We start from the raw sequence: 19,190 nt of genomic DNA, 5'->3' as shown, positions 1-19,190 counted from the left end.
AATGCTTAACTAAATATTACAGAATACATGAGATTTGGTTCGAGAAATTGGTATATTAGGTATGTGGGCCACTTATAGCATATATTCGCTATATATCTGTTCGTAATAATCGCGTTTGCTGCAATGGAAGATACGCACAGTTGTTGAATATCATTAATATTCTATTCGCTAATATTTTTTTTTTTTTTCATTTTGCTTGACTGCTGTTAACTGCATTGAACTACAGACTGTTAATGTTGCTGTTAACATTCAACTGCGCTTTCAAGTGCGTGGGTGTAACAAATGAACTAATTAACATAACAGAAAACTACAAAGCGAACAACAAAAGTGAACTAAAGCAAACAGGAACCGTTGTGTTTTTCTCTAGTTTGTTAATAAGTATATCTTAAATGCTAATTTCATATTAATTGTTATGCATATTTTATGTTTATGACACGTACAAAAAATGTAAACACATTAGCAACTATTGCTCGCAAATATGCTGATATCTCTTGTATGGCTTTACCACAACTTATTGTGATAGAATTTTAGATCGTTAAAGCCCTGATCGGTCAGGCCGGCCGTTGACGACACAATGGACATGGCATCTGTGTTGTCCTGACCGGGCGAGGTGATCTCATTGCCCAACGGACGGTTGATCTTAACGACGCCGAAATCCTCGCGCTCCGGCTGATTGAACTCCATCTTGTCGCTAGGCATAACGGCCATGCCCACGCCAGAGGAGCGATTCTTCATGCCAGTGTGCTGCTTGCTCAGCTGAAAAGCCGGCGGCTTACGATTCTCGCCAATAATGCTCTCAACCACTTCCGGCGAACGCACCATTGGCGGAGTTGGAGTGTAACTCTTGGGCGGCGGCGATGCTGGAGTGATCACCTCCTCGGTTACAGGCTCTGGTTCCGGTTCCGGTTCCGGTTCACGCTCTAGCTCCAAGTGATACAGCTCGATAGCATCACCAACCGCCTGCAAATTCTGGAATTGTGCGGTAAGTTGGGCAATGTCGCTGCCTCTGTTGAAAAAGTTAACAGAGGCTGTTAAATAACATACACTACACTAATTGTTTATTAATTTAATTTTCTTGTTGATTTTATTGCACGACAAATGAAAATAAATTACGACAAAAAACAATGCAATAATGTTAAAAGAGTTAAAATAAAAATTTATACAAATGTAATCACAATTATCAGGTATTTTGTGTAACGGTTCCGATCGAGCTGACTACCCGTGCCGTGTGTGTGTGTGTGTGTGTGTATATGTGAAGGTTTAAGTGATGGTAGAGGTGTATTTTGGGGGGGTGGGTGTGCGGCGAGTGCAGCCTCCTCGCTGATTGTACATTAAGTAAATTCACTCATAATTAAAGCCTATGATAATGCAAAATTATAAATAATCTTCTATAAAAAGAAAGCTTTGTACACTTGATTAGTTGACAATTGTTTTTCAATGTAATGCAGCCGTGTGTGCGTATGCGTAATTATTTGATTCTGAAAGACAACAAAAGAAAGAAATGAAACCAAAAATGACAAAATATAAACCGAATGATCAAATATGCTCAGGTGTTAGTTGAAAACAAGAATTAGCCACATGGATTTACCTGTTAGACTCTGAGCTGCCTCCGCCGCCGCCCTTGCTGGAACTGCCGCTGCCCGAGTGAATTATCTGCACGAGGGTTGAAGAATAAAGAAGATGGAAATGAGCATACATATTAAACATTTAGGTCATATATATGTGTGTGTTAGGGTTACTCATGAGCGAGTGCTAGAATATAATTTGCAGTTACTTTCCTTAACCAAAATTGTTAGAGAAGCAAAACGAAAAGTAAAAGGACGATTTAGCTCAGCGGTAACCAAATGAATTGCTTTATTAACAGCCAGAATGTCGTCTAAGTAAACAAAAAGACGCAGTTCTAGTAGCGCATACCCCTCCTCCGCCTGCCAGAATCTAGCGCAAGTGTCAAGCAAAGTTTTATTTTGGCCCTTACAAACAGCCCCTTGGCACGCGGCCAAGGCAGGGGTTGGTATCTCGCCACACTTGGGGGTTGACCCACAAAATGGGCCAAAGCACCCGCAGCGAAAGTTGCGACCACTTGCGACACCAAATTTTCAGTAAAATAAAATTAGAGTCTTTATTTACAGTGAAATTTCGTGTCAGAGCATGGAAGTTTCGAGCTGTTCTGGCAAAACAAATTTGTTATTCATCTTTCGTTTGTTTCGACTTGGGCAGTATATATAGTCGGAAAGGTGAACCGAGAATTTGGTTAGATTTGTATTTGTATTATTTTTGGTGCTGCAACTAGCTGCTGTTGCCGCTGTTCGTCGGGTTCTACTTCAAATTTGGATGCATTGTGATCACCAAGCAAAGCACCACTTCCCTTCTGGGTATGGGGCATGCGCGCAATCCCCATACACACACACGCACACGCATCTAAATATGAGCTTGAATTTCGTACGCCAAAGTTCCATTTCCATAAAATTTTTTTTCGACTTTTTCATTGATTTGTTTGTTTTCCTTTTCTGGAGTGAATTTCTGTATGGGATTGACAAAAGCATGTGGTCGTCTATTGCAGCGGCAGTCCAGCATCGCCGTGACCCAGCTCGGGCGTGCGCACCAAATAGATGGTCGTCTGGCAATTGGGGCATGTGGTGCACATTTCGGCGGCTGGAGGCACACCTCCAGCGCCCGTCGCCTGCGAGGGCTATGGGTTTGAGGTGTCATTAAATTCGGATGCATGCAACTTGTCGCATATTTACGTAGCCAGATTGTTGCTGCTGTTGCTGCTGCTGCAGTTGCTGGTACTTGCGCGGCGACATCTGGGCGGGCGGTTGCTGCTGCTGCTGCTGCTGTTGCATTTGCATTTGCTGCTGCTGCTGCTGCATCTGTGCTTGAGCTTGAGCCTGTGCATCCTGCTGTGCCAGCTGCTGTTGCTCATGGGGATTCTGTTGCTGCTGTTGCAGCTGCTGTTGATGTTGCTGCTGCTGCTGCTGCTGCTGTTGATGATGCTGATGTTGCACATGGGCGCGTCCGCTGGGGTAAGGCTCATGGCGCGTGGGTTGACCAGCAGCCGGCTGCTGCACGTATTGCGGCTGTTGCTGCTGTTGCGGCAACGACTGCTGTGTGGTCACAACAGTTGCTGGTGCCAACTGTTGCTGTTGTTGTGCTGGCAGCGGCTGCTGTTGTAGCGGCATCTGCGCCGGAGCCAGGTTGGAAACGGCTTGCTGTGGTATCTGGGCAGCCTGCGGCGGCGGCTGTTGCTGCAGCTGCTGCTGCATTTGTGGCTGATATTGCATTTGCATCTGCGGCGCCTCCTGGCCCGAGGCAACGCGTATGGGTGCCACGGCGGCATTTGTTGCCGGCTGGTTGCTGGCCACGGACATGTTGCCTTCCAGGCCCGAGTGCCGCAGGCGTGAGGGACGCGCAAAGGCATTGGCTGCCATAAACGAATCATCCACATCCTGCAGGCCCGAACGGCGCTGGAAGGGATCCTGGCGATAGTTCATGCGGCTCAGCGCATCTAGCGGACTCTTGCGCGGCTGTCGGAAGAGGATGCTTTATTGGAATGGACGCCATGTGGCCAAGCTGGATCAGCTTACATTTTCCACACCCTGCTTGGCCTGGCTGGGCGTCAGGCTGACCTCGCTGCCGTACTTGCGGGCCATGTTGGTAGGCGGCACCATCCCGTGACGTGACTGCAAATCAAAACAGAACTACACACAGACGCACACACACACACGGACACGCACACAGGCACAGTTGCTGCTTCGCTTTAAATCAACTTACGGCAACGCTCGTCTTGGACGCTCCTTGGCGTGTTGCTGCCACATTACCACCACGTTTTGGATCCATAATTTTTACAACAAATGATTAAATGCTAAAATTCGAAAACCGCACGTAAAACTTTGGCACGGAATAGCGCGTCGAAATTGTATACGATTACTTTTGTATTCTAGTTCGGATATTATAAAATTACGCAAAGCGAAATAATTTGTATTTTTTGTTCAGAAATAAAACAAGAATTCGTTGTGAATCGTGTGAAGTACAAATGTTAACTAAACAATTCGTAGAGCCCCAAATGATGCCAACAACTAAACGAATGGAAACTTAGCCACAGGCATGCTAAGATCAAGCTTTAATTAAATGTTTTTAAGTCCAAAATTGAGATTATACTTGGGAACGAATCAATAAATTAAATAAATAAAACAAAAGCAAACAATACATCACACATACACTGGCTGTTAAATAAGGCAATCCACACACACTCTCGCACACACACAGACAGGGGCTAGCAGAGCTCAATAACACTCAAACTGCACTTGGGCTATCAGTGGCATTCAAACTGTGCGCTTGCAGTGCACGGAACTTGGGAACTTGAACTTGAACTTTTCAACATTTAATGTTTGAGTACCTCGGCCATGCTGCATGTGGGACGCGGTGCACCATACCGTCCATTTGGTGAGATCTGTGTTATTTGCTGCAGCAGCGACGGCTGCTGCAGATGTTGGTGCTGCTGCTGCAAGTTGCTGTTGCGTCGACCGAAGCGCTTTTGGTGGTCAGCCTCGTCGCCCAAATAGGTGGCACCAAAGAGTTGTGTGTTAGGACTTGATTGGTTGATTCATGGATTTTTGGTAGTTGTTTGTTGATTATCGTTAGTAGTAGTAGGCGCAACATGTGGATTGAAAATAGTTAACATTTATTACACTTAATTATTACGGGCATATATATTTCAATTATAATTAGTTACTTTTTGATGCGTTCGCACAACTTGTTAGCTTTAAATCGTGTTAAGCTCTCATAAATTAACTAATTAATATTAATATTGAACAAGAAAGAAAAGTTTCTGTTGGTATATACCGAAGAATAAATACCCTTGCAGATCACAGATACATTTTTTATATCTAACGGTTTTTATAGAACTGAATATTATGTTAACCGAAGCTAACATTTTTCTGTTAAAGCTTTTTTGACGTTTAGTGGTTTGTAAGTTTGTTCGGTAGGGAAATTTCTATACATAACGGTTTTTAAAGCACTAAGTTTTCTGTTAATCGAAGTTAACATTTTTCTGTTATTTTTTTCACTTTTCATAAAGTTTATAAGTTTCTTGGGTTTGTTCTATACATAACTGGTTTTGTAGCACTACATTTTCTGTTAACCGATGTTAACATTTTTCTGTTAATTTCTTTTTCACGTTTAAGTATGTTAATGGGCCATGGTGACGATCGTAATTAGTTAGTTATGTTAAGATATCTTGGAAAACCAAAGAGTTTTTCATATAAAATTTAAATTTATATATGGATCGTATGATATAGTATAATCTATAAAACAGACGGACGGAAGGCTATATCTTCAGCCTGATCATAATATCTCCGAGGATATCTGCTTATAATATGCCCTGCAAGGTGTATAACAAGTTGAGCAAAACGCATCAGTTATGAATATGATACATAAAGATAGGAGCATATACATATAAAGTGAAAGCGCAAGCAACAAGCCACCGTTAATAGATTGCATACATTTTTCTTAAATTTTATTTATCGATAAGTGCTTTTCCGCAGGCGATCAATTTTATCGCACACGCCCACTGGAAACAGCGCACACAAGTAAACAAATGACCTGGTCGGATGTTTGCGTGCGATATGCAAATGTTTTGGCCAAGAAATGGGCAACTAAGCCAAGTGAAATGTTTCCTGCAAGGCGCAACGCCTTAATTAACCTACTGCCCCGCCACGAAGCGCAGCGCCAATCAACGCTCCATCGCGTGGAAAACTAAATAAAATGAAAAACCAACTCACCTGTTTGTTATGTGGAGGCCATTCTTGGTGCGCTGTGGTGAATCGGCATGACCATTTCTGGAGCCATTCTGGGAGGCCGCATCGTTGAAGAAGCCCTCGTAGAGCACAAAGTTATTGGCCTGGGGTATGGTGCGCACCAGGCCATAGTGCTTGCCCAGAAAGGCCAGCAGCTTCTCGGATGGCCGATCCACGGAACACTTAGGTGGTGTCCATTGCTCCTCACTCAACATGGTTTCGAACAAACGCTTGCCTAGTCCAGCGCGCTGACGTGTCTCGTGCACGTAAAAGTCCAAAATTGAGGGCGACTGCTCCATTTTGCGGGTCTGGCCCTTCTCATCGAACAAATAGAGATCTTTGGTGCCGACCTTAAGCAGGCCAATGACACAGCCGCTGCAAAGAAACGTGCACAGTCATAAGTTGGTCTGGATGTCAGGCGAGGTCAATGGGAGCTGGCTCACTTGTTGCCCGCCTCAGGATCCGCCAGCAGATAGATGGTCTGGTTCTCCGACATGCGCAGGCGCTGAGCCGTGGTCACCGGTTTGTTCAGGCCTTGTGATGTGGCCGACAGCTGACCCAGGCGATCAATTATCTCGGACATCTTTGAGGTGGCATCTCTGGGTGCGTGTGTGAGTGTGGAAAGCGTAACGGTTAATTGACTTACGGATCAAATTGGGTTAACGACCAGCCCGCGTACAATTTCAATACTCACAAGCACTGACGCCGATCACCCCGAAAGGTGTGCGGCAATAGATTGGATGTCACTTTGATAATTGGCTGCGGAAACAGCGGTTTGATGTCGAAACGGAAATCCACCATAATTGCTGCGGCTGCTGGTGCTGATGAACGTATAGAACAACTGAAATTGCAATTTAGAATGCCAATTAAATAGAGCATTGCAAAAAGGCGCGTTCAATTTGATTATCAGTGTGTCAGTTTGTCAGTTTGTCGCATCCAGTTTTGGGTGCGACTTTGTGTGGGAATCACCGCACATGCGATTCACTGAATAGTAGTTGTGGCCGATGCATGATTCAGCAATTCATTGAACACGTGTAGGTGTGCCGACAGACAAAATGGCGAAAAGTAAATAACAGTCTGGCAGCTTCTTCTTGCGCAATGCTGCCAGCTTATGCGTGGATCCTTATTTAATCCGATAACGATAAACGTTTAATATGTGTAATGTTATCGTGTCATTCAACTCATTTGTGGAAAGTGGGGCAGATTGCGGTTACAAAACTCCTGTCATAGTTTATTGTTGATTTGCGAGTGCAACGAACTGATGCCGGCAGAAAGAGAACGATAAGCGCTTTTGTAATTACATTTCAGGATGGGGCGGGGCGAGGCAATCATTTCGAGCACATGCAAAACTTTTCCCGTTGCTATTTTGAGTAGTTTTGTCAGCGACAAAGTTAAACAACGGGCTGCAGCTGCAGTCACCGTCAACGCTGCAGTCGCCGTCGGCGTCGCTGCAGCGCAGTCCGAATGTCAAAATGCGATAGCAACAGCAAGCGCACAAATGACGTGCTTACAGCGTGTGGCCCCCAGCAGAGGGGGTTGCCTTGCAGTTGTCGTTCTTGTTGTTTATTTGCCCAACAGCAAACTGTTGACGTTGCTATACACCGACTCTCTCTCCACGAAGTGTTTTATAACTGTTTATAAGCCAAAGCGCATGATCTGGAACAAAAACAAGAACAAAAGCAACCGACCACAAAAGGAGCGGGCGGTGTACAGGCTGCATTTCTTGTTGTTGCTCCCCTTTTGGCTCATCCGTCTTAAATTCGAGCATGCATACATACATGCGCCTAAGTAAATATGTCAAGTATGTAGTGTGTGTGAGAGAGCGTGAGAGCAAGCTAAGGAGCTGAAATCGCGTGTAAAGAGCATGCGAACACGAGTGCAAGCGAGAGGGCGGCGTGCGATCAAAGCTCTTACAATTTAACCGTTAATCAGCAATAAATGCAGTTGGAAACAAAACGCTTGGCAACTTGCAGCACTATTTAATCGAAAACAAATCAATTAGAAGCAGACAGTTCACAAATAAAAATATTTTTTCACATGTAATTCTATTTTTTCATGCATAGTGATGAAATTAAATAAAGCAATTACACGGTCTTCGGTCTGGCTACAGATTTTTATTTTTCCTTTTTTTATTTTTTTGTCTATCAGCTGATTGAGCGACGACTGGAGGAAAAAAACAAGCCCTCGTCTGAGGTTAGCACCGGGCCAATGCGTGTTCGGGAGAGCCCCTTCCATAGCTTATTCGTTTGTGTTGTGGGCGTGTATGAAATACAATATCGTATTGTATGTACACACATACATATGTAAATATATTGTGTTTTTGTGTATGTATGTATGTATGTACTTACAATTGCAATTAAACAAATAGACGTCACCGTCAACTGTCTCAACAAATTTCCTAATGACTAGCCAAAATATAATATACATAGGCGTATTCTATTATCGAACCTTAGTCACACACACGTGGCTGGTCAAAGGCCAATAAAAATGAAGTGTTTTCAATGTATACGTGTGTGCTCACTTACACACATACATACAACAGTTTTATGGAGCCTGGTTCTTTTCTTTGACACGACAGAAATTTAGCTAGCCAAAAGTCGACTTGGGTCGAATTTATGCAGCAACAAGGTCAATCGATAAATGTAAGGCAAGCTAAGGGAAAAACTTGACGCCCAACAACCGGTGCTGTTGAATTTCTGACAGGTGTTTGTTGTCCAAGGCAACAAGGAGACGGCCTCGTCAATTAAAACGAAGCTTTTTAATGACTGTGTTCAATTTAAGTCGTTAGCTGTTTGGGCTTTAAATGTGCACGCAGCTGAATTTATCGTTATCGATGCCGCCAACTGCATAATCGCTGGCAATGAAATACATTTGCGGTCTCAGGCCTGTTGTTGTTTTTAACACGCCTCGCAACCGAACCGCACGATGATCAAAACAACTTGTTATTCCGCAAAACAACAATAACAACAACTGAAGCCGCAGCGAGTGCAGTTCAATTTTCCATTCTTGTTTTTGTTGTTTGCATTGCACGCGCCACACGTAAGTTTTATCTAGCAGAGAGGCCAGAGAGAGAGAGAGAGAGAAAATTGGTGGTGAGCGCCCGATCAGTGGTCTGTTACGTTGCGACGTAACGCGTAACGTGAGACTGCATTGCATCAGCACCTAAAACGCGCCCCTGTTTATTATATGCACATATGTATATTTTCCACATCCATGAAAACTTTAAAAAAGGAAAGTGGTTTAAACTGTTTTCATTTAGCCATCGAATACCCTGTATTTTTTAAAACACTAAACATTATCAACTGATAAGACAATATTCCGGTTTCCAAAGAACTCCTGTGCTCAAGGTTTCCAAACGACTGGAAAAGTCAGACAAATACATAACACCAATTTAGCAACCGATACCCTACACTTTAATCAGTATAGCTATGTTTTATTGGCCCGCTTATGATAAGCGGCGACCACCAGACATGAATGGGTCGCAAAACCGGTAAAAAGCGGTTCTAGTAAGCACTCGAGCGACAAATGACACTTTTTAATTCTTCAGCCGTTTAAGATTTGATTAAGACAAACAAACATATATGTACGTCCGGCTCACGCATGACTGGGCAAAGGTTCACTAGCGACTTATTTGGGACGTTCGATGTAGGTGAACTGATAGTCGGTGTAGAAACGATATCTACGGCAGCTGTTTATCGACAAACATTGTAAATGTAACAGCAAAACACTACACACACTCGTAAACATGCTAAGTTGTTATTGGTAGTTATCGTATGATCGCCACACACACACACACACTAACAGAGGCATGTGCGCGCGCTGGTCAGCGTCGAGACATTGCGTCTGACAGCTGCGAGAGAGAACGAGAGAGCAAGCGAGCAAACTAACAGCACGCTGCATTTGTGTCTGTTTGCTCGAGTTTTCTTATAAGGGCGACCAGTGACTGCTGGTAATTCAGTTGTAAAAGGCCAGTCAACGCGTACAGATCGTGACGATCGTCCATTAAGTGCATAGAATTTTCAATAGCTGAAAACCAAAAAGCAAGTTATGCCAAGCTGACAAACACTGTTTCATATCCAAAACAAAAACAATAAACAGCTGAGCAGAAAGAAACGCGCGTGTGCAAAATAAAGGAGAAAAAGAATACATACAAACATACACGCATACATACACGCTGACAACGGAAAATTTTAGAGGCAAACGGCAACGGCGTGCTGCGAACAAAGCGAAATCAAAATCAAAATCGAAACGTACCAGAGCAGCGGCACAGCAGCTTTTACGTAATTTGTAGAATCCATAGACAACGTGCAATCCATTCGAAAGATGAGCAGCTCCGTGCTGAGCATGGCACGTCCCAGTGCCACCGCCGCCACCAACGGCTGTGCAGGCGCCACGGCGACCGCGGCGACGGCCACGCTGCTCGCCCAGCAGCTGAATGCGGCGCTGGCCAATGGCAAAACGGTATCTACCACGCCCACGGTAACCACGACGCCACCGAAACAGCCGCTGCAGGCAGCCAAGATCATACAGCAGTCGCAGATTGTCTGCTTCGATGTGGACTCGACCGTCATCTGTGAGGAGGGCATCGACGAGCTGGCCGAATTCTGCGGCAAGGGCAGCGAGGTGGCGCGTGTAACCAAGGAGGCCATGGGCGGCAGCATGACCTTTCAGGATGCGCTCAAGATACGGCTCAATATCATACGCCCCTCACAGCAGCAGGTAGCCGACTTCATCAAGCAGCGTCCCAGCACTCTCAGCCGCAATGTGAAGCGTTTTGTGGCACAATTGAAGGCGGACGGCAAACAGGTATATCTCATATCCGGCGGCTTTGATTGCCTGATAGCCCCCGTTGCCGCCGAGCTGGGCATTCCACTGACCAACATGTATGCCAACAAAATACTGTTCGACTACAACGGCGCCTACGACAGCTTCGATGTCAACCAGCCGACATCGCGCTCCGGCGGCAAGGCGGATGCCATTGGCATGATTAGGAAACGGCAGCCAGCCGACGCGCTCATCACCATGATTGGCGATGGTGCCACCGATTTGGAGGCTGTGCCGCCGGCCAACAATTTCATTGGCTACGGCGGCAATGTGGTGCGCACAGAGGTCTACAGACGCGCCCAGTATTATATAACAGACTTTGAGCAGCTGATGTGAGTGTGCCGCACAGTGGGCAGCGGGAGTTGGGGGACAGGAGAAGCACAAGAAGGGGCGCTTTGTCACCACAGCGAATTTAGTATTCCAAATCGGCGTGTTATAGTTTATAGGCAACTAATTTAAGTATAAACCTACATATTAAAATATATATATATAATGAAATATGTACATGCGTGTGCATAAGTTTATAGCCACTTGGTAAACAATAAAAACAATAGTAAAATTAAAGTTACAAAATGTTAAAGCGTTATTTTTTTCAGAAGACTTAGCTAATTAAAGGACATGTCTGCCCAAAGGAGCTGCCCGTTAGTAGAGATTTATACAATTTAATCAATTACTGGCAAGCCAAGATTATTCTAGAAAAAACACCATTTGCCCCACTGTAAATATATGTATGTGTGTATATATATGTAGTTTATTTCCCCTTCCAAGCGCATTTAACAGAGCTGTTAACTAGCAACGCAATGCTGCGATGACACTTTCCATTTGCTACTTGTATGTGCCTGCTTAAGAGTATCATTCCAGCATAAGATACAGAGCGTGAAATGGAAACGAGAGTTCGTTGCGCTCTTTTTCATAGCTTACTATTAAAAACTGACACAAAGGTTAAAGCCATTGGGCACACTTTCTAAATGTAATTAAGGCACAAATTTGTCGCTGTTAAATATTTAACAACTGTTTCCGCAGCATTTAGCTAAGCAAGAAGCAGCCAAGGTCGCGCTCGCGTGGGTGTTATCGATAGAATAACCGATAAATGTTAACCGGCAAGAGTTGTTGTTTGAGGGTCAACGTCATCAGCTTAAATCGGAGCTTGCTCTAGTCTAGGCCATATTAGGAGCGACGCGGCTGCTGTGCAAAGCGGCAGAGGCGTGAATTAAGGCCAAATTAAATGTCTGGACCGTTGGGCGGCCAGGCCTGAAGCGCTTAGAGCGGCAATTAGCGGAAGGCACCAAACGATGAGATCACCAACAACAAAAACTGAGTAAAAAACATAATTATGTTTCAGAGTGGCTTAAATACAAGTGTAAGTGCGTATGTGTGTGTGTGCGCGCGTATGCCTGCCTGTGTAGGTTAGAATGTGTGTAAGAATAAAGACTGCAAGGGACTACCGCTATGACGCAGTGCCTGTGGCTACAGAAGTCTCATTCAAATGACGCACGAATACCGTTTTTGAATATGTGTGTTCGTATGCATGTATCTGTGTGCGGTTGATATAAAACTTATTTCAACCTGTAAATGACGTAAAAATGGTTTTATGCTCACTGAGCCGCATCCAAAACAGCAACAGACGCACACATACACACACACGCACACAGACAATGTTAAGAAACAGGCAACAGAAAGTTTGATGATAAAATGGCAGAAGGAGCAATTAACTTACCACAACAATAAGAAACTGCAGAAAACGTTGATTTTATTTTATATATAGTTATAGTAATCAGCCGACGCGTCAGCGTTCCAATCAGATTCCAATTGCACGGCTGCTGCGTTGGCGTAACCGTTGCACAGATTTGCGTTTGCTTGTGGGGGTTGGCTGCAGTTGCGACTCCGGCGCGGGGGTGTGTCCGTCAGGTTTTGTATGCTGCCTTTGGTGCTTTATCGATTGTTAATTTATATTTCTGTGGCCAAAATAAAAATATTTTCTAATTTTTCTGTTTTGAACTACACCCTAAAATTTGTTGTATTTATTGAACAAGTTTTTATTGTCTACTGTTGTTGCTCTTGTTGCAGCAAATTGCAAGAACAGCAAAAGATATAGCTTAATGGCTTAAGCACGAATTGATTTGTAAATATATTTTTTGGTTTTTTTTTTTAATTTGATATATTACTTCTTTTGCCAGCTTTGACGATGGCGCATCGACTCTGAGAACAACTGTGTATGTATGTATATGCCCCGCTTGAAAACACACAGAAAACCGACACGCACGATATAGCGTCCGACCAAGCGTTGTTGTATGCACGACAGTCAAATAAGATATAAGCGTTATGTTGAAGCTTTAACTTGCCACAAGCTTTTTAACTAGCAACAAGCTGAACCGAGAGGTCGCTTACAGCAGCTGATTGTTCGAGTGTGATTTCTGCTAAAGAAACTGTGGCGGTCGGTCGATATGGCTTGAAGTCATGGTGGGCACACTGGCAGAAGAACTGTTAAATAAATAAATGTATAATTTGCGATATACCACATTATTAAAAGGTCTTGACTGTGGCCAGAACTCTGCATTACACACGAAGACAGGCTTAAGGCAGCCGAATTCGAGCGTTTTGTACATTATGGATTCTGTTATTTAACAGCTGTTATCGGCAACTGCAACGAACCAAATGAACGACATGCAATAACTCAGGTTCGTTCATTCTCTCAAGTGAGTCATTCGACGACCCGATACAACACTACAAACAAAGGACACAGACAGGACGCCCAAAATACGCATACACAAACGAAATGCCACGGAATGGCGGCGATGCCGGCAACGGTGGCACAGGCGCCAGTGCCACTAGCGATGGCTGCATATATCCCGACGACGTCATATTGGAAAAGGGCGTAACATTCAATGTGCGTTACACGGGCTGCGTTGAGGTCAAGACCTCCATGAAATCGCTGGACTTTGAGACGCGCACGCTGCTCGCACGGTAGGTGATAGAAATACCCAAAATCAATCTCCGCTAGCTGCTACAGCATCTAATTTTAGTGAGTGTATTAATCGTGTGTGCGAAGCAGCTGGCCTGAAGTCTGCCAGCAAACGGCGTCTGGACAAAAAGTTGCACAACTTTATATCGGATCGTCCGAGCATGCAGCATGCGGGCACAAACATCATTATCAACGTGTCCAGCCGTGCGCTGACTCTCAGCAATGTGGAAACGGGCGAAGTGATTGCCAATCACAATATGCCCAGGATTTCGTTTGCTTCGGGCGGCGACAACGACACCCTCGACTTTCTGGCCTACATCGCCAAGCGCGAGGGCGACGAGTGGCGCGCCTGCTATGTCCTGGAGTGCGCTGGCGGCCAGAGCGAGGACCTGATCGTGACCATAGGCAAGGCATTTGTGCTGCGCTTCAATGCGCTCAGCAGGCAAAACGAGCATGCAGCAAACGCCGCGGCAGATAACCTGAATCAGAGCTGCAAGGAGAACGTCAAGGAGTATTACAACGATTTGCCGAACAAGCTGCCTCCGGATTTGCCTTGCGAGGAGCAGCCACAGCCACTGGCACAATTGCCGTTTAATCCGCACGCACCGCGTGTGGCCCAATTGAATTTAAAGAAACCGCGCGATCGCTTGAGCAGCAATCTCATCGATCTTAACTCCCCGCCCCCCGATCAAACCACCAACAAACTGGCCCTTGGCAACTTCGATCCGCTGCAGGCAGCTTCCGTCGCTGGCCCCGCCCCCAGTTCCATACGCGATGTCTTCGATGGGCCACAGTGCCCACTCACTGCCGAAATATGGTTCCATGCTGCGATCTCTCGCCCAATTGCCGAGCGTCTTTTGCAGCAGGATGGCGACTTCCTGGTGCGCGAATCCCAGGGCAAGCGTGGCCAGTATGTGCTGACCGGTCTTGAGGGCAAAACACCCAAGCACTTGCTGCTCATCGATCCCGAGGGCGTGGTGCGAACCAAAGATCGCATATTCGACAGCATCAGCCATCTGATCAACTATCATTGGGTTCATGCACTGCCCATCATATCGGAGGATTCGGAGCTGGTCTTGCGTAATCCGGTGCGCAGGCCCAATCTGGATCAGGCGGCCGACAGCGCATAAATACACAAACCATATACAACTCTTCATATACCATTATCTATATATATATATATATATTCGTGTACACACTTAGATTTACATATGTGCACTTGTAGAGAATATCTTTTATATATCGTCTACCATTGTATAAAAACAAACCCATTTATTTATGGATCGAATGTATACACATTTATATGTGCATGTCTACAGTATTTTTCATTAAAATGAAAATAAACCAAACGATGCATTTTACTATCCATTCCATTCACAAATTCAACAATTTGTCGCTTTCACACCATAAACAAGGCAATTGTTTCTATTTTTGCATTTCACACACGATGTTTATTGTGTTGTCCATGCAACCGTTAGATATTTAGCAAAAAAACAGGCGCCTTTGTAGAACTTAAGGAACACCATCATCTACTGTCCTTCCGATTAAAACCTAATTGCGACGTCCAAAGTTGTTGGTGTTGGGCTGGGTGAGCTGCAGGCCACGAATGTTGTGGAAGTCCAACAGCTTCAACATCTCCTTGGTGTCGGCATCGACATCGATGATGTCCTGCTCCAGAGCAGAGACAGCCGGAACGTAGTTGTCACGACGCTCGCGCTCCTCTTCCTGCAGCTTGATCGAGATACCGCGCACTTGGGAGTGACGCAGACGGCCCATCAAGTGGGTAACATAGCTGTGGACACATTCCCCATAAGTATTACAACCTCGGTTTTAGCAGCTTCTTGTCGGCAACTTACCCGGCAATCTTGTTGCGGAGGGGCTTGGTGGGAATGATGGCAACCTCCTCGCAGATACGCTTGTTGGTGTGGAAATCCAACGTCAGGCGTGTGTAGTACTTCTCAATGATGACCTTGGCGGCCTTCTTCACAGTCTTGGTTCTGACGCGACCCTAGAGTTGGGAGTTGGTTGAAAACACAGGATTAGTTGGCGGCTCTGGTCACATAAACAATTAACTTTTTGGGCCAATTCAATGGCTGCATTGTATGAAATTTCATAGAGCGCGAACGCTGCACATATTTATCTACACTTTTCTACACATATTAGTGCTTAACATGCGATGATTGCATTTATATTTAAGGTTTTTTATTCGATTTTTGACATTTGGACACCCACCATTGCGAACGTTGTTACCGGAAAAGAACAGAAAAGAGCAGCTGTCAAAATTATATCTTTTGTGTGAATTGCATGCCCAGGGTTGCATGTGATGTTAACGGACGAAATGAAAGAGGAAGCATAATGTTAGCCACTGTGAATGGAGATGGGAAGAAGAAGAAGCACGGTAACCAAAGTAACGGAAAAAAGTGCGAATTTATTTGATTCGCAATTTTTCTAAAGTGGGTCAGTAAAATGGAAAATGGAAAAATGGAAAAGTCAAATAACGATGAAGAAGGAGCTGCTGCAGCATCCAACTCAAATACGGAGGAACAACAGCAAGCGGGCAGCAACAACAACAACAACAACAACGGTTCTGATTTTCAAATCAGTTTAAATGATTTTCTCGATTTTCTCAAACTTTCCTGTCACGTTAACGATATGATAACAAAAGTTGAGGGCAAACCATATAATCGGGAGCCAGTGCCCCCCGTTGAGAGTCTCGCTGGTCCTTTCGCAAAGCGAAATTCCAAAAAAGATGAATTCGATTTCGATAGTTTGGCTGAAAATGAATTGGTCAACAAACTTCTTACCCTGAAGCGTCCCTTTCGCCACCTGGGCAGCAACAGCAGCCGCGACGACGGCAACCGCAGCAGCCTGCTGCTGACGGAGCACAAGGCATCGATGCGCACCGGGCACGTACATTCGGGCCAAGGGCTGCATCCGAAACTAAGCGAGCAACTGGACTATGTCATCAACGAGGGAGTTCTGGACTCTGTGCTACCCTTTATATGTCCTATGCCATTGCCCGTTGCACTCTCCACCAACAACAGCGGGCGCAGCAAGTTGACGAAACCACAGCCGCAGCCGCCGCAGTCGCAGCCGCAGCCGTTGCAGCCGCCACAGCCGTCGCTGCTGCTCAAGTCGGAGCTCAGCCCAAACGTAACATCCTGTTTGGTGACGCCCACCTCGAGCTCGGCCAGCGTTAGCTCACCCAGCGATAGCCCAGGAGCAGCGCTGACAGAGAACAATAGCGTCAATAGCATGGTGCGCACCTCAGTCAAGGAGGCGCTGAGCAAAACCTCGTCAACTACAACGACGCGTCGCAAATCCTTGTTGCTGGTCAAGGACAGTAAACATGCGCGCCAGGAGAAGAAGGAGTGAGTATATTGAAGCGAGTTAGTTGCGTTATTTAATGCTCCCCTTTTAGACCCGAGGTCGTCATTCACGTGTGCGACGAGGTGAAGAACACCTCGCGCGACTTTAGCTGCCCGCAGAGTCTGCTGGTCAGCAAGATGGGCTACTTTGCGGATGTGACGGCTGGACAGCGTCTGGAGGAGATGGACATATCGGTGCACTGCGACATACAAATCTTTGACTGGCTGATGAAGTGGATCAAGCACAGTGCCCAGAGTCAGGAACTGCCTGCTGCTCCGAGCCAGAACCCTGCTGCGGCCGGTCCACTGCTGGATGGCAACAATGTGGTGCCCATACTGGTCTCGGCCAGCTTTCTGCAAATGGAGCCGTTGCTGCTCGAGTGCCTGACCTTCTGTCACGCCCATCTCAGCGAGGTGGTGCGCACCTCCACGAATCTGTCGTGCCTCAATGATGCGCTGGTCACGCGCCTGGCTGCCATGTTCACCAATCTGGAGCTCGAAATGGTGCGCGATAAGAAGGAGCGTGTTACGCCCCGGCTATGGACAAAGCTTATACAAAGCCTCTGCGAGCCTGATCCCGAAGTGCTGCGCGGACACTTCTACAGCATTTCCGGACTGTTTCGCTGTGCGCGCTGCTGTCGCTGTGTGACAAACACTATGAAGTCCCACGTGAACTGCATACCCAGCAATATACGTCTGAATCGTTGGGGCCAGCTGGTCAGCAGCCATGTCCGCGACACGAACTGGGATCTCAATGTGTACGTGATGCAACTGTTCAAGGAGCTCAAGTCGTGGCGCAAGGTCTACTGGAAGTTGTGGGGCCATTGTCATTATCTGTATTGCTGCACGTGCGAGGCGCACTTTCCGGCTTACCAAATGACCTGGTGTCGCTATCATCCCGAGCCGCCCAACTTTCTGGGTCCCGAAACCGAGGGACGCATTGCCGGACCAGCTGGACGTTACGCCTGCTGCAATCAGCAAGCCTTCCGCTTTGAAACATTACCCGGTCCAAATGTAAAAATGATTTATTACTCTCGAGCTATCTATTAACCATATTTCTCTCTCTCTCTCTCTCTCTGTGAAGGGCTGTCAGTTCCGCGAGCACAGCGTGTTGGTGGACACGGATCGTGAGCGCGCCATTCTGACCATTGCCCAGCTGGTCGCCGAGAACTATGCGCTGTGTGAGCAGCCGCCAATGCAAACCCAGGAGCTGGCCGCCGCCGGCGAGATCAGTCCCAATTGGCTGGGCATCTCGTTGACGCCGCAACGCTGCCGCCAAGGCCTCTTGCCGCAGCTCTGCATGGACAGTGGGTATTTGGGTCTGGTTAATAAGTAACTTTTGCTAAGCTTTTGTAAATCTCTCGCCCAGTGACCAATCATCGGGTTAGTCGCCGCTGTCGCTATGAAATGGAAACCAGCACCGAGTCGGAGACGACCTCAACCAGCTCGGAGGATGCGTGCAGGCAGCGTGCGCGCATACGCAACACGCTGCTCGATGAGGACTACTCGTCCAGCAGCGATGGCTGCGAATCGGATCATCGACCGCCGCCGCCGCGAAATGCGCGCGCCAAGAAGAAACGCAAGCGGTAAGTCGCGATTCAGGTGTGTGAGCGAAATCTTTTGCTAATCTTTTGGTTAGGCCCGCCGCCGTCTCTGGCCGCTTCTGGTCGGGTGAGCTGTCGGCGCGCAGCAATCAGGATCATCAGCGCGACTTCGAGGAGAAGATCATGAAACAGGTGGCCAGCTATGTGACCAAGAAAACGGGCTCCGATCAAAATCTGGTGCACAATGCCCAGCCGCTGGGCGGCACCTACGTGCGCCTCGAGTCCGAGTGGAAGGAGATGCTCAAGCAGCGGCACAGCACACACAATTTGCTAAACAGCAATGCCAGCAATTTGGGCGGCACTCTGGGAAGCAGCAACAGCAATCTAAATCTGTACAGCAGCCTGGGCGCCACAGTTGGAGCCATGGCATGCGGTCCTGGCGCAGCCCCGATGTCCAAGCAAAAGCACAAGTAGACGCTCGAATCGATTAGCGAAATGTAGGACAATATTAGCATTAGACAATGTAGACAAATGTTTGGATTAGCCAACAAGTTTTAACACTGTGCAACAAAAGCATCAAAATTACATATGTGTGAAGATTCAACAGAAATGCATCAACAAAATAATACAGAAACATTGACAAATGCTCGTAATTGATCCCTGGCGTGTTGGCTTTAACAGATTCTCATGCATTTCT

The 19,190-nt window shown here is 46.3% G+C and overlaps 6 protein-coding genes across 9 annotated transcripts; 3 read left to right on the top strand and 3 right to left on the bottom strand.

Moving 5' to 3' along the window:
- Positions 1–2: 2 nt before the first annotated feature.
- On the bottom strand, positions 3–12,979 carry LOC115769605 (alpha-tubulin N-acetyltransferase 1). 3 transcript variants are annotated; one of them, XM_030714497.1, is made up of 8 exons: positions 12,785–12,979; positions 12,337–12,574; positions 6,490–6,636; positions 6,239–6,394; positions 5,781–6,170; positions 4,397–4,589; positions 1,589–1,653; positions 3–1,006 (listed from the first exon to the last, which is right to left on the bottom strand). In XM_030714497.1, exons 3-8 carry the CDS (start codon positions 6,594–6,596, stop codon positions 502–504), a joined length of 1,416 nt encoding a protein of 471 aa, XP_030570357.1. In that variant the 5' UTR covers positions 6,597–6,636; positions 12,337–12,574; positions 12,785–12,979; the 3' UTR covers positions 3–501. The 3 variants fall into 3 exon arrangements, with proteins under 3 accessions (XP_030570357.1, XP_030570356.1, XP_030570358.1); XM_030714496.1 differs by lacking the exon at positions 12,785–12,979 and having other exon boundaries at positions 12,337–12,626; XM_030714498.1 differs by lacking the exons at positions 3–1,006; positions 12,785–12,979 and adding an exon at positions 1,113–1,478 and having other exon boundaries at positions 12,337–12,626.
- On the bottom strand, positions 2,094–4,033 carry LOC115769609 (mediator of RNA polymerase II transcription subunit 15). 2 transcript variants are annotated; one of them, XM_030714504.1, is made up of 4 exons: positions 3,772–4,033; positions 3,585–3,698; positions 2,745–3,524; positions 2,094–2,689 (listed from the first exon to the last, which is right to left on the bottom strand). In XM_030714504.1, the coding sequence occupies exons 1-4, from the start codon at positions 3,835–3,837 to the stop codon at positions 2,552–2,554; spliced, it is 1,098 nt and encodes a 365-aa protein (XP_030570364.1). In that variant the 5' UTR covers positions 3,838–4,033; the 3' UTR covers positions 2,094–2,551. The 2 variants fall into 2 exon arrangements, with proteins under 2 accessions (XP_030570364.1, XP_030570365.1); XM_030714505.1 differs by having other exon boundaries at positions 3,585–3,680.
- LOC115769610 (phosphoserine phosphatase) lies at positions 9,756–11,175 on the top strand. The gene has a single exon (XM_030714506.1). It carries the CDS (start codon positions 10,119–10,121, stop codon positions 10,953–10,955), a length of 837 nt encoding a protein of 278 aa, XP_030570366.1. The 5' UTR covers positions 9,756–10,118; the 3' UTR covers positions 10,956–11,175.
- Positions 12,980–13,175: 196 nt separating the features above from the next.
- On the top strand, positions 13,176–14,922 carry LOC115769606 (SHC-transforming protein 2). The gene is made up of 2 exons (XM_030714499.1): positions 13,176–13,583; positions 13,643–14,922. Exons 1-2 carry the CDS (start codon positions 13,396–13,398, stop codon positions 14,709–14,711), a joined length of 1,257 nt encoding a protein of 418 aa, XP_030570359.1. The 5' UTR covers positions 13,176–13,395; the 3' UTR covers positions 14,712–14,922.
- Positions 14,923–15,003: 81 nt separating this feature from the next.
- On the bottom strand, positions 15,004–15,831 carry LOC115769614 (40S ribosomal protein S17). Its single transcript, XM_030714512.1, has 3 exons — positions 15,814–15,831; positions 15,438–15,589; positions 15,004–15,373 (listed from the first exon to the last, which is right to left on the bottom strand). Exons 1-3 carry the CDS (start codon positions 15,814–15,816, stop codon positions 15,133–15,135), a joined length of 396 nt encoding a protein of 131 aa, XP_030570372.1. The 5' UTR covers positions 15,817–15,831; the 3' UTR covers positions 15,004–15,132.
- Positions 15,832–16,020: 189 nt separating this feature from the next.
- On the top strand, positions 16,021–19,146 carry LOC115769603 (uncharacterized protein KIAA1841 homolog). The gene is made up of 5 exons (XM_030714493.1): positions 16,021–16,952; positions 17,003–17,963; positions 18,034–18,256; positions 18,319–18,535; positions 18,589–19,146. Exons 1-5 carry the CDS (start codon positions 16,048–16,050, stop codon positions 18,965–18,967), a joined length of 2,685 nt encoding a protein of 894 aa, XP_030570353.1. The 5' UTR covers positions 16,021–16,047; the 3' UTR covers positions 18,968–19,146.
- The last annotated feature ends 44 nt before the right edge of the window (positions 19,147–19,190 follow it).

The sequence above is a fragment of the Drosophila novamexicana genome, unplaced genomic scaffold (assembly GCF_003285875.2).
Source record: "Drosophila novamexicana strain 15010-1031.04,08,12 unplaced genomic scaffold, DnovRS2.1 tig00004554-arrow-pilon, whole genome shotgun sequence".
NCBI lineage: Eukaryota > Metazoa > Arthropoda > Insecta > Diptera > Drosophilidae > Drosophila > Drosophila novamexicana.
Note: the sequence above shows the minus strand (reverse complement) of the source record. Positions and strands in the feature narration are given on the sequence as shown.